Below are 13,826 nucleotides of genomic sequence, written 5' to 3'. Positions count from 1 at the left end.
GTAATTCAAAGGGAGTCAGTTGAGTGAAAGAAAAATAATGGAGTGAGGTAACATGTTCAGAGCCAAGAGGCACTCCCTAAGTATGTCGTCTTTTTCATGTGAAAAGTAGCAATTATTGCCCAATCCACCACCACCCAGAACAACGAAAGGTTACCGCGGAAGTTAACAATACGAAAAAACTTTATTGAAACATTGTGCCAAAGGAGAAAGAACACAAGAAGCCCGGGCATCCGGTTTCAGGATATGTGACGTCACACCACTGGGGTGGAGTTTCGGGAATGTTCCTCGATTTGACAGAACCCGAGCCTTGTGGGCGGCCACTCACGCACCTGGAGGGTCTCAAAACAAGAGAGAAAAGCTGAGCAAGACACAGACACGAAAGAAAAAATAAACGACAAATGTACACGACGGAGCGGAGGCGGATGAGCCTCCGGCGGGAGCCCGCCGCCTGCCTACAGGCGTCGGCGGGAAGTTTGTGGCAGGACCCGCTGGCCATAGAGCTGAGCGCCCGGAGCACCGCCTCCAAGAACAGCGTCGTCTCGCCGCGGAGCCGCGGCCGCGCGGTGTCGGTCGCATACATCGCCAACGACGAAGAGGACGAGGCGGCTGCGACGGCGCAGGCTGCCCCGGCCGAGCGGCGCTCGTCCCTGGCGTGTCTGAAGGAGGCGTGTGCCGACACGCGGGCGTCCTTTAAAAGCATCCCCTTCGAGAGGATCTCCATGGCGACCACGGACGTCCTGGATAGCTTCTACAACGCAGGTGACTTTGGAAAGTTTTAGTGAGCCCAGGCTTCTGGTGGCAAAAGTATTCGAACAATGTACTTTAGCTGAAGCAGTAATTGTGTAAAAAAAATGGGACAAGCTGAAGTTTCGAAAGCTCCTTATATGAAATTTGAAAAGTACAGACTAAACTGTTGTCTAAGGCATTAAGTTGGGACAGTAATATTCACACTTAATTTAAGTGGAAGTGATAAGTGTTAAGATAGAAAATACTTAGAGTACAAGTACTTTTTACTCAAGTAAACAAGTACATTATCCGAAATGTACAAACGATTTTCTTTCGTGTCGCTTACAATGGTGTAAAGTAACGAAGTACAAATAGGTTGAGGTTAGGTGAACTCCAAATTTCAAGTTGGGCGATTCAACAAAATATTTTAAGTTTTGTTAATGTGAATATTGGCTTTCCCACATTTTCAAATAATCAATTGAATTGCCCAAGAGCATCAAGCTATAAGGAAAAGCGACTCAGCAAATTGTTTTGGAGTGAAACTTGCTTGCTTTATTGTGCTAACATTGTTTCCATATGTCAATAGTTGATATTTTAAAGTTGTTCCAACTTAAATTTCAGTTTTACTTAAGTCGTGTTTTTGTGCCAGTGTACGAGAGTATTTTTCTCCCCATGTTAGAAAACGCTTATCTGTTTTTTTTAAACTAATTTGGGAAAAGCGGCTTGTAGTTTTTTTTTTTTCAACCTCTGTCGAAGACAATGCTACAGACTTGTTGTGCTGGTCAAACTTAATTCCCTTCTACGCAACCAATCGGAGGACAAAAAAAGGCTGACGTTATTGTTGACTGACAGCTGACGCTATGAGGCAAGTTTGAAATCGCTTTGGTTAAAGGAAAAAAACAATCCTATTGTTAATACACTCATTACATCAGTTCAGTTCAGTTCAGTCCAGTCAGCAAAATATTTATTTGCCAACACTGCCTATCTCCACCAAATTGTTGACGACATTCCCCAACAGATGTGGCCGTGGTGGAGATGAGCGACTCTTTTTGCCAGGCATCCCTCTTCTATCACCTGGGAGTGAGGGAAAGTTTCAGCATGACCAACAACATCATCCTGTACTCTTATAAGGAGGACACAGACCTGCAGGCTGTCAAAGTAAGATGGTGTCCCTCAAGGATCACTTATAGGGGCTTTTTTTTTTTATATTCGTCAACCAAATCTTAGCTTAATGCTCTTAAACTGCGTTATAATATGCAAAGGTTTGAAAAAAAAAACAATCCTGTCTTTCAGGAGCAGTGTGGAAGCTACACATTCCTCCCTTACGTGGTGACGCCTCAGGGCAAGGTTTTCGCATGCGACGGGACCGTCATGACGGGCATCAAAGAGCTGATGCAGCCGAATTTCCAGCTGGACTCGCTTCTCACCCCTCTGGCGGAGAGACTCACCCATTTGCTCAACAACGTGGATGTGCAGTCCAGGTGAGCCATCTCAAATTACGCCCACCGTTTGTATTCCTCTCACTTTTGCTGTCATTGTATATTTCGCTACCAGGGACTGTGTGGGTTTTGCAATAAACTGTTATGTAGATTTTTGTTGTGCGAAAATGAGCTCGTGGTGGTTGTGTTCAATTGGCGTCGGAAAATGTTCTCCCACGTGGCCTAAAAAAGCTTTGCCAACCGCTCTGTATTCTCCGACAGCGAATATTTCCGGGAGTCCATTAGGCACGACATCCGCATGGCAAGGGAGCGGTTCAGCGGTCGGGCCCTGAGCGAGGAACTAAGTCGCATCCAGATGCGCCTGGACAGCGTGGAGCTGCTCACTCCTGATATTGTCATGAACCTGCTGCTGTCCTACAGGGACATTCAGGTTGCGAGTTCATGCTTTTGCGTAATTGCAAAATGTGGTTGTCAGAACCCTGCTGTAAAATAAGAGAATCATATGGCCGGTTAGCTCAGTTGGTTAGAGCGTGGTGCTAATAACGCCAAGGTCGCGGGTTCGATCCCCGTACGGGCCACAAGCTTTTCACGTGACTTTGCCTAAAACTGGATGTTAGAATAAGGACATTTTTTTACTGATCTGGATAGCCTTATTTTTTCTAATTAACCAGATGTATTTTGTAGTAACTTAACATGACCCGCACTTTGTTCCATTTCATTCATTTCATTTACCACAGGGTTCACTTGCTAACGCGCTGGCAGTGGAACTCTATTTCGTGCAAAAGTCAGAACGTATCGTAGTCTATCATAAAACTTACAAATAAATGGCTAAAAGTTCATTTGAATAAATGTACAAAGAATGTGATCAAGACTTTAATCTTTGCTGAATGTAGCGCACCCTCAACGTACATCTCTGAACAACAGACTTCCTTGACACCAATTGCTACCTTGGACATGAAGTTAACATCACACATGTTGCTTGTCCTCTGCATTTGCGAATCACATTGATCCTTCAAAACGTTGCTCTTCCGATGCCGAAACCCGGGACCTTTAGATCTTCAGTCTAACGCTCTCCCAACTGAGCTATTTCGGCTTGCCGTCACCGTCGTGCATATTCATTTTGGGGAAAAGGTCGCGTGTCAATTTAGTCTTTTTTTCGCAGGACTTTGATGGCATGATAAAACTGGTGGAGATGCTGAACAACCTACCGATGTGTGTCGTGGCCAAACACCAAAATATTAAGTTTCACTATATTTTTGCTCTCAACAGGTACATTATTTGCATTGCATTGTTGCATCATCACATGTCATCGTCTTATCGTAGCTTTTTCCATATTTTCATATGCCTCCCCTCCGCTCGCATGTTAACAGGCGGAATCAACCGGGTGATCGTGCCAAAGCTTTGGAGGAGATCCTTCCGATTGTGGAATCGGGAGGCAAAGTGGTGTCGGACGTCTACTGCCTGTGCGGTCGCATCTACAAAGACATTTTCATCAGCTCGGGCTTCGCCGACCAGCACAGCCGAGATCAAGCTTGCTACTGGTGAGTCTTTTATTCGTCTGGCTTTTGCACGGAAATGCCTCTTGGTTTTTTTTTGTAGGTATGGAAAAGCCTTCGAGACGGAACACACTCTTCACTCGGGTATCAACAACGTGGTCCTTCTCATGGCTGCTGGGCACGAGTTTGATACGTCCATTGAGCTGCGGAAAAAAGGTGTGTGAATATTTAAGCATTTTTATGGACCTAAGGAAGGTTGTATTTCATCACAGATAATCTTCCTGTGGTTGAAATGAAAATTTCCCCAAAAATGACTTTTTTCTTTGAGACTGCGCCGGAAAATCCGAAAAATACAACCGCATTGAATCAAATGACAATTTCTATTTTTTTTTGTTTGGTTGGTTTGTAGGTGTGACCTTAAGCACTCTGTTGGGTCGGAAGGGGAGCCTGGAGAAGATGAAGGACTACTGGGACGTGGGCTTCTATCTGGGCGCTAACATCCTGGCTAATGCGCACAAGAAAGTCATTGAGGCTTCAGAGAAGCTCTACAAGCTCAAGGCTCCCCTTTGGTGAGACCAATCAAGATTACAACTACCATAAATACAGATTGAATAAAAAAAAAAAGCTACGGTAATTCAACTCACTTCACAAGCAGAGTTTTAAAAACTCGTCCCAAAAAATTGTTTTCTGTTTGACTAAACATAAAACAAAGACAATCGCATTTTGTTTTTAAAAAAAAAAAATTGCTTTAAAGTCTACTGGCTTAATGCTAACGCATAATTCGAAACGCCCAGCAAGCAACGGCTTAAACGAGTGATGTTGTTTTCCTTTGCGTGTCAATTTGTTCTTCTTTCAGGTACGTAGCATCCGTGATGGAGACGTACGTTCTGTATCGACAGTTCGCTAAGCCTCCGGAGGCGAAGTCTCCCAAACAGGACACCGTCGACTTCTGGATGGAGTTTCTCTCGCAGTACTCGAAACCCAGCGTCTGCACCGACCGCTGCCCGGTAACACGACACCGTTTTGGGCATTCGTGGCCGGTTAGCTCAGTTGGTTAGAGCGTGGTGCTAATAACGCCAAGGTCGCGGGTTCGATCCCCGTACGGGCCACAAATATTTTCAACGCGTCGAAGGTGGTTTATTTTGACTGGTGTCCAACGCAACATGGTCAGAGGTTAAAACTTGTTGGGATTATGTCTTCAATTCAGAGTGTCAAGTTTCCAAAAACACACACTCATTGCATGTTTTTTTTTTTTTTTTTCCACGCATAATCACAGCAAGTGCCGTGTCGATGTTGAACAACGTCCAACAGATGATGCCCAACGTATTTTCGGCAACAGTTCCTCTTCGTACCGCCAACTTTTCACAATTTCACAATAAACGTCCTTCAAATTGTCACATGACATGGTCGCACAAGCCTCCACTGATTTTGAATCTTAACAATCATCAAACGTGTTTTTCAGGTGCTCATTCTGGAGCCCAGCAAAGTCCTTCAGCCTGCTGTGGTGTCGGTGAGCGAGGGGGACGGAAGTCGCACTGTCCAGTTGAAACACGTCACACCCTTCAAGGTATGCCGACCATGTGACTGCACACACGCTAAACGCTTCAGCTCATGCATTCTCCTTGCGCAACATAAAAAAAAAAATTGTTACAAGGGACCATTTGCAGTTCAGTGACGCGAGGGCGCGGTTTTGGTGTGTGGCAACGTGTGTCATACCTCAGGATGTTTACTCTTTTCCTCGTGTGTACACGCGACACCTGCAAAACACTTAAGAATCTGCCCACATCACATTTTTCATTTCATTTCTTATTTTTTCCTCTTTTGACGCAACAGAAAGGCTTACATCAGTGGACTTTCCCGGCCGCTGCAATCCGGGGAGTGAGGTATGCCACTGCGTGTGCTGACAACTTTCAAATACCTCCTCTCGTGTGTGTGTGCGCGCGTGTGTGCGTGTTCAAAGCCTGCAGCGACGCAAATGGTGAAAAAATGTGCTGGTTGTCAGTGGCAAACTCTTGACTTGTCTGACCGCTCACGTTGCTGGTTTGATGTTGGGAGCAAAAACTGTTCAAGAGGACACCAGTGGGGGGATGTGTCTCATCAAAAACAAAGAACCACAGCGAGCCACCTAATTAGATTGGAATCCGGCCTCTAATGCCAGCTGGATGTCATCCAAGCACACCGAAATGTGACACCTGCGTTTGCCAAAATGACAAATAAGTGTGGTTTAAATGTACGATATTCAACGTAGGACTCAACTGAATTCAATAAATGAAGTCTCTTTGTGCAAATAACTTTTTAGAATTTTTTTTTTTAAGAGGCTTTAATGCAGTGGTGTCCAAACTACGGCCCGCGGGTCAAATGCGGCCCGCCGTCCATTTTTAATTGGCCCGCTTGAATTCTTAAAAATAGAACCGAATATGGCCCACTCTTCAACTTTTGCCCGAGTGTATTGCACTTCTCGGTTTTAACACCAGGGGGAGCTACTGTTGATCAAGGCAGTTGCTCCAGCAAAAAGGACCAGAGGTCAAAGAAGCAGAGAAGAATCAGTTAAGATCCATGCTTTGTTTTTAATTATATTCAAAATTATAACATATTTGTCCACTTTTAATTGATTTTTCCAACTTTCATACGCTAGAGTCAAGGCTATATCGCCAATTTCTAGTAAGTGGCCTAGTTCCTTGAATATTTTTATGCATGTGGCCCTCAGGGCACCGCTTTCACTAAGTGACGATTTGGTTATTATGTGGTTTGGTAACTTTTCCATTCCAGCAGGTCTGGTGACGCGTTCTCCCAAAAAGTTGAATTCCCTCTAAGAAGGAGACACCATGAACGGAATCATTGTCTTTCATATGGCAAGAAGCGAGCCAGTTGGAAGGAATCAAGTCTGCTCGATGTTGTCAGTAACACTGCCTTCTCCTCCCTCCAGTGCGTCCAAGATTGACGAGCGGAGCTGCTTCCTGTACGTGCACTACAACTCGGATGACTTCCAGCTGTGCTTCCCCTCGGAGCAGCACTGCAAAGGGTGAGCGGCCAAACAGATTGATTGACGAATGGGCCTGCAGATTGGCTTGCAGTGGGATCGGGGAACATTTGGGGGGGTCTGCGAGGTGTAGCATGGGGGTCCACAAAATAATTTGAAAGAAATAATTATTTTTTTAAAAAGTGCAGATGGAAAACAAACTTCTCCCTTTAGTTTAAAATTGTGTTAATTGTGGCATAGCACATCCATCTAAAAATCCCTGCGTTCATTTTTTTAATTACATTTTTTTTAGAACAAAAAAAATTCTTATTACAGGAAAGAAATCCCATTTCTTTTTAATAAAGTTTATTGTTTTTTTTTTTAATTTTCTCATTATATCATTTGATTTTTAAAATATGTATTTATAACACCTGTTATTACAACTTCATCTTGGAAATATATTTTATATATGTATATATATATATATATATTTTTTTTTTTCATCCCGCCATCTCTTGAAATCTTGAAAAAAAAAAGACTTAATTCTCATAATACTACAACTTTTTTTTTTCTGTAGACATTTCTGCATTTATCGTAACATTTCAACTTTTTGTTCTAATTTCATTGCATTTATAGTGGATTGGGAGGTGGTGCTTGGTAAAATATCCCCTGTTAGGCGACCCAAAATGTTTGAGAAGCGTTGCCTTCAATATTTGTCATTATGTTGAATGCTTGTTTTAATAAATGACTCACAGATATTATATGAATCGATTCTCCAGTCGTGCGTCGTGAACTTCGTTGAAGTGTCGTTTCCTTTTGTCTCCTCAGTTTCTGTGATCTGGTCACTTCTCTGCTCCATAAAGCTGAGGACTCCTCCCAGGATTTGAATCATCTCAGTGAGGGAATACTCGAGGTCGGGTCACCACCCACATTCCCGTCATTCCTGAGTTGTTTTGAAAATGAATTCAATTGGATTGCGTTCGAGTGACGCAGCATTTGACCTACTGCGGTGTTTCCCAATCTTTACTTTCCATCCCAGAAAAAAAAAAAATTCTAATTCCATTCTTCTTCTCACAGTACGTCTACGAAACCAACGAGAACGGCGACAAAGTGGTCCTGGGGAAAGGCACGTACGGCGTCGTTTACGCCGGCAGGGACGTGAGCAACCAAGTGCGCATCGCCATCAAGGAGATCCCAGAGAAGGACAGCACGTGAGAGGATTGTTTTGTTTCCTCTTCAAATTCTCTTTTTAGTGCACACGCTAACGAACGCTTTCCTCACAGTTATTCGCAACCTCTTCATGAGGAGATCTGCTTACACAAGCGGCTGAAGCACAGGAACATTGTGCAATATTTGGGCTCTGTTAGTCAGGACGGCTTCATCAAGATTTTCATGGAAGAAGTTCCAGGAGGTTTGTATCCAAATGATACAAATCACGATACAGTATAATGGAGTGAAAAAAAGTCTCATTAAAAAAAAAAAAAAAAAAAAGGGAATTAAATTTCAACTTAAAATGCCTTTTTTTTTTCGAATTAGAATCAGATTTATTTCTTGAGTATTGAAGAATATTTGTATTGTTTTATAAATTCACTTTCTCGCATATTTTTTTATGCAACGTCTCTCCGGCTATTCACGGAAAAAAAAAACACCTCTTTACATTTTCGGGCTCTTCTGATACGACCTGATAATTGGTCCAAGAAAGTCTGTTGGAGTGATACATCTTCTCAAGAGACAAGCTTTGTATGTCTCAAAAGTGCCACATTTATTTATATATATATATATATATATTTTTTTTTTTTTTTTAATAAATCCAATTATCCGTAAGGAATTGACTTTTGTGGGTAATGTTGTAAAATGAGTTAGAATTTTTTTTTCCTTTTTTTTTGTTTATTTATGGTTCAAACTACTATTAGTAAACGCAAACTCATTTTGAAGTGTATTGCAATGGGGAGCGCTGAGACATTTTTGAAATGTATTTTGATGAAGAACACGTATGTGTTTTTTTGGGTTAGCAATATATTAACGCATGTATTATTTTTGCTTTTTGAAAAATTTCACATTTCTGTTTGATCACATGACAAAGCTGAAACCCCAAAATATTGCGTAATTTAAGAATCCCAGCGAAAGATGGTTGTTTCATCGCTGAACAAAAAAGATTTCAATCCAATATCGTATCATCCCGGCAGGAAGCCTTTCGTCCTTGCTCCGTTCCAAGTGGGGCCCCCTGAAAGACAACGAGGCCACCGTCATCTTCTACACCAAGCAGATCCTCGAAGGCCTGAGATACCTCCACGACAACCAGATTGTTCACAGAGACATCAAGGCGAGACTCTTTGGACAAACATGTCTTCTGTCCCTGCGTAACTTCTACTCATGTGTAGAAATGTGCGATTGGTCGCTGCAGGGTGACAACGTGTTGATTAACACGTACAGCGGCGTTTTAAAGATCTCCGACTTCGGAACCTCCAAGAGGCTGGCGGGTATCAACCCCTGCACTGAAACCTTTGCCGGTAAGACTGCTGCTTGAATGAAGTCTATCCAAATAATTGAAAGGAATGGAAACGCCATCAAGACGTTCCAACCCCAACAAAAAAAAAAAAAAACATCATCACGTTTTGGCATTTTTCTTGATGACTCGTCAATAGGAACTCTTCAGTATATGGCACCGGAAATTATTGACCAGGGGCCTCGGGGCTATGGCAAGCCGGCCGACATTTGGTCCCTCGGGTGCACCATCATCGAAATGGCAACAGGCAAGACGCCCTTCCATGAGCTGGGGAGTCCACAGGCAGCCATGTACAAGGTCAAGACATTTTGAAACAACCGTTCAAAAGAATAGAAAGCTCGCCCCAGTACGGGACGATTAATTTATTCAGGCTCCAAAGATGAAAACGGCAATCAAATTGTCCTTAATTTATTATTATTATTTTTTTTAGCCAAAAAAGAATGAAAATATCAATTATTACTTTTTGTCACGTGATCGTGCTTCCAGGTCGGGATGTTTAAGATCCACCCCAAGGTTCCGGAGTGCATGTCGGCCGAGGCCAAGCGCTTCATCATGAATTGTTTCGAGCCCAACCCGGACGATCGGGCCACGGCCGCAGACCTGCTCAGGGACGCCTTCCTCAGGTTGTCCCCCAGGAAGAAGCCCAGAGCCCCGCAGGAGTGTGACCTGGAAGACACCTCCGCCGGTGGGACGAGTACACGTAAAGACGCTCTTCACGAACTCGTCGGTGCCATTTTTGTGGTGTTTTCCAGGTGACTACCAGCGCAGTCTGTCTGTTCCGGTCTCCATCCTCGTGGAGGACGCCGACTCCTACTCGGATTCGATCGACCTGTCCTGCTCGCTGGACTTCAGGGGGACGCAGCGGTCTGTGTTTCGGGCGAACCATATCTCAGAGAGCCCCCCCGGCAATAGACGATTCCTGCCGTGAGTGACCGTACGATATTTTGAGAACGCCGTTTTAAAATTCATATCTTTAAATCTTCAAGTCAGACAATCATGAATTGTCGGAAACGTGCGAGATGGACTTTTCGCTCCCTCTCTCTGCCTTGTGTCCAGCGTGCCGGAGGAGTCGGCGCTGGACATGAGCAGCCCGGCGTCCACGGACGAGAACATGGGCTTGTTCATGTTGAGGAAGGACAGCGAGAGGCGGGCCACGCTGCACCGGGTGCTCAGCGACTACATCGCCAGCGTGGTGGCCAACATACAGGAAGCCTTGCCGCCGGTACGCCACTGCACTTCATTCCTCAACAGAACCTTTTCTAATCTCTCGTCTAACAGTGGGAGAGGTCGTCGCTGACGTCGGACCACATCACCGAGCTTGTTTGCTGCCTACGGGCCAACATTTGCTCGCCAGACAAGAAGCGGCTGACCAGCAGCCTGCGGGATCTTCGAGGCGCGCTGCTGTCCGCCACCATACCCCTCAACGGCCTGCAGGCGGTGCTGTTCAGCTTCCAGGATGCAGTATGTTGACTTGAGAAGAGTGGTCAAGCTTTTCGTTGTGCACGTGATGACGAGCTTCTGCTTTGCGCAGGTGAAGAAAGTGTTGAGGCAACAGCAGGTGAAGCCTCATTGGATGTTCGCTCTGGACAATTTGCTGAGACAGGCCGTGCAGGACGCCATCACCGTGCTTCTCCCAGGTTGGAATTGTTGGCTTCAAATGTCGCGGTCATTATACTTCTCCTCGTGCCGCTTAGAACTGAAGCTCCAGCTGCAGTCGTCATTCGAGACGGAGGACAGCACTCCCGAGGAGTCGCCGGTCGACACAAATGGCGTCCACCGTGAGGGGGAGGCGGCAGAATGCCAAAGGTCCGAGTCCGCGGACAAGAGCCCCACGGACGCCATCTTGGACAGCAACTGCCCGCTCAGTGACGAACTGAGGAACCTCCGATTGGAGACCAGAAGGTGAGCCAGATGTTTGATTGTGACCTGAATCTGAGTTTCACGTTTTGTGTACTTTTTTTTTGTTTTTGAGACTGCTGAGGCTGCTCAGTGACAAAGAGAGAGAGTACCAGGACCTACTGAGGACTTGCGTCCAGAAGAAAGAGGAGGACATTGATGCTCTCAGGGGACACACTCCAGGTACAACTTTGGCATGTTTTCGTTTTGTCACTTGTTTTATAAATATAAAAAAATATTGTGTACATCACACAAAAACATGTGCAATGCAATTTGTATCAAATTTTTATATTCCCATATTTTTTATATATTTATTATTTTTTTGAACATTTTCAGGATTTTACACACCGTATATTTATGTAATATTATTCAAATGTAGTAATTTAATTATCAATACATATGTAGTTATCCCTTTTTTTTTACATTGGTTGTTTTAAAGTTGAGTTGAATGAATATATTGTATTCATTTGATGTCGTATTTTCTTCTCCCTTTATTGTAGTCGTTACAATATAGTGCAACTTTATTTATATAGTGCATTTCACAACAGATGGAGCTGTAACAAAGCGCTTTCATCGTTTTAAAAATATCTAAGAATGTTCAGGAAATATTAGGAAAAAAATTTAATATTATTAAAAAAAAATGTACGTATATTAGTTCTTCTTTTATTTTAAATTTTTTAAATGATTGCCATCAAATATATTTCAACTTCATATTGTATGATGAAAAAATATATATTGAATTGGATTTTGCAAATTTTTCAGGCCATTTATATTTTCACTTTCACAGCACTGCCACCTGTTGGTCATTAGTGGAGATGTAAAAGCAGAAAACAACTAGTTCTTTCTTTTTTTTTTTTTCCTCTTACAAATTATTTGCCTCTAAGCTTTTGTTTGACCTTGGCGGTGCGCCTCATTATTGTGTATCCGTCACTCACCTCAGGGCTCCGGGCTTCTGCCCGACCGGTTTCTGGCTCTTGATTATTCCGTTTTCATAACATGATTTGTTTGGATCATGTATGCAAGTAGATGACGGGTCGACTGCACAGACGTGCCGTGATCCGGACGTGAAGGACATGGTAGCGTGGCTGGAGACCATCCCAGTCGACCAGCACACTGTTCGGAAGGTAACTCGGCTCCACTCGCAGCGTGATAGCTGAGCTTTGATTGCTCGCTCTGTCGTCGACTTCCTGTTTATTCTCGGTGTGCGTCATGTTGTTTTTCCCAGTTGGTGGCTCACGAGTTCACGTTGGATTGTCTTCTGCAAATGGCCTGCAGGGACGACTTGATGTACTGCGGAATAAGGTGAGCGTGCGCTAGCAAAATTATTTAATTATGATGCCCGGAAGAAAAAGATCCCGCTACTAGGACTTCCTTTACCCCTCCTAACAATAAGGCCTAATTTTTGTCTTCAGAATATGACAAATTTTCAAGTTTTTCACAATAAAATTAAGACTTTATTCTTGTAATATAAAGACTTTATTTTGTGAAATACTTTTATTGTGACATATACGTTACGCTCATAATATTATACGTTTATTATTTTTTTGTAATATTGTATATTTATTTTTATAAGAACTGACTTTCGTATTGTAATAAATACTTTTACTTTTTTTTTTCAAATTTCCCAGAATAATAAAACTTTTTAATCAAAATCGTGTAACTTCTGTCTCGCAATATTATTTATTATTATAATAATAGTAATTCTATTCTCATTCAATTACAAATATATTCTCTGAATATTAAGACTTTAATTTTAACTTTATTTTTTTTCAGAATATTACAACTTTTTTCCTCCTATAAAGCTGCAATTTTACTATGATAAAGTTATTACTTAATTCTCAGATTACAATTTATTAAACCACATCATTTAAAAAAAAACAGTTTTTTGCATTTTCTAGTAGTGTTATAGTTTTAGGTGCAATGTGACATTTTTCTAGTCATTATTAATGTTATTTTGTCATTTAAAAAAAAACATTTTTCTAATTATGATGACATTTATCTCACAATATTTAATCTTTTTTAAAAGTCATTTTTATATGAGAGAAACTTTTGTCCACTTTTTCAATTCCCTTGAAACAAAAACACTCCCAAACTCTCAGAAATCTTGACATTTCTTTCTCCCAGACTTTGAAGCGTCACTATTTGTGTTTCAGGGGAGGCATGCTGTGTCGCATGTGGGCGGCCATTACGGCTTACAGGAAGTCGCAGCGTGGCACGTTTGACCACGACAGCCACGGCGCTCTTCTTTGACACGTTTTTTTTTTTTTTTAGTTTAGTGGACAGGCTGGAACTGTTTCACTGTGATTTTTTTCTTACTTGCCTCTTTGTACATTTCAATGAAAATATGTGACATTTTCATATACTGTATACCTCAACGTTGCCTTAAACTCTTTCGCTCGAAAGTTAGTACTGCATATGGTGGGAACAAATAAACAAATATCAGGCCGATTGCTGTGTCACGTCTGTTCAAACTCATCCCAGAATCAATCAATCATTTCAACATTAAAAATAGTTCTTGCTCGACAACATCTCGTCATTAAAATCTTGGCCAGGGGAATCTTGAAATAAGAATTATTATACATGAAATCAATAAAACAAGGAGGCACTCTTCCTAAATTGAGTCAAATATTCAAGTTGCATTCTACGCCACCACTTACTTTTTCTTTCCGATACTTTGTTTTTGTTAAATTACTTGTGTGACGTAATTTACAAAAATGACGAGATTTATTTTTTTCCCCTTCAAAATATTCAAACCGTATTCCAGCAGTATTATGTTGTTTTGGCGATTGTCGAGTGGAGCAGCT

At 42.4% G+C, this 13,826-nt stretch overlaps 1 protein-coding gene and 2 non-coding genes across 6 annotated transcripts; all 3 read left to right on the top strand.

The window, feature by feature from the left end:
* The first annotated feature begins 142 nt into the window (after window positions 1–142).
* On the top strand, window positions 143–13,470 carry LOC148328625 (mitogen-activated protein kinase kinase kinase 5). 4 transcript variants are annotated; one of them, XM_088305928.1, is made up of 28 exons: window positions 144–759; window positions 1,745–1,884; window positions 2,020–2,207; window positions 2,427–2,595; window positions 3,328–3,434; window positions 3,536–3,706; window positions 3,765–3,877; window positions 4,071–4,230; window positions 4,518–4,668; window positions 5,124–5,228; window positions 5,495–5,544; window positions 6,588–6,683; window positions 7,449–7,533; window positions 7,698–7,831; window positions 7,904–8,031; window positions 8,807–8,943; window positions 9,025–9,130; window positions 9,266–9,423; window positions 9,613–9,811; window positions 9,879–10,050; window positions 10,183–10,348; window positions 10,405–10,587; window positions 10,658–10,763; window positions 10,821–11,028; window positions 11,099–11,205; window positions 12,049–12,146; window positions 12,248–12,324; window positions 13,176–13,470. In XM_088305928.1, the coding sequence occupies exons 1-28, from the start codon at window positions 399–401 to the stop codon at window positions 13,270–13,272; spliced, it is 3,972 nt and encodes a 1,323-aa protein (XP_088162054.1). In that variant the 5' UTR covers window positions 144–398; the 3' UTR covers window positions 13,273–13,470. The 4 variants fall into 4 exon arrangements, with proteins under 4 accessions (XP_088162052.1, XP_088162051.1, XP_088162054.1 ...); XM_088305927.1 differs by having other exon boundaries at window positions 12,046–12,146; XM_088305926.1 differs by having other exon boundaries at window positions 143–759; window positions 10,658–11,028.
* On the top strand, window positions 2,670–2,743 carry trnai-aau (transfer RNA isoleucine (anticodon AAU)). Its single transcript has one exon. It is a non-coding gene; the product is annotated as a tRNA-Ile (tRNA).
* trnai-aau (transfer RNA isoleucine (anticodon AAU)) lies at window positions 4,697–4,770 on the top strand. Its single transcript has one exon. It is a non-coding gene; the product is annotated as a tRNA-Ile (tRNA).
* Window positions 13,471–13,826: the final 356 nt, after the last annotated feature.

Source organism: Idiotropiscis lumnitzeri, chromosome 10 (assembly GCF_059441095.1).
Source record: "Idiotropiscis lumnitzeri isolate Australia: NSW breed Sydney's pygmy pipehorse chromosome 10, RoL_Ilum_1.0, whole genome shotgun sequence".
Lineage (NCBI taxonomy): Eukaryota > Metazoa > Chordata > Actinopteri > Syngnathiformes > Syngnathidae > Idiotropiscis > Idiotropiscis lumnitzeri.
Note: the sequence above shows the minus strand (reverse complement) of the source record. Positions and strands in the feature narration are given on the sequence as shown.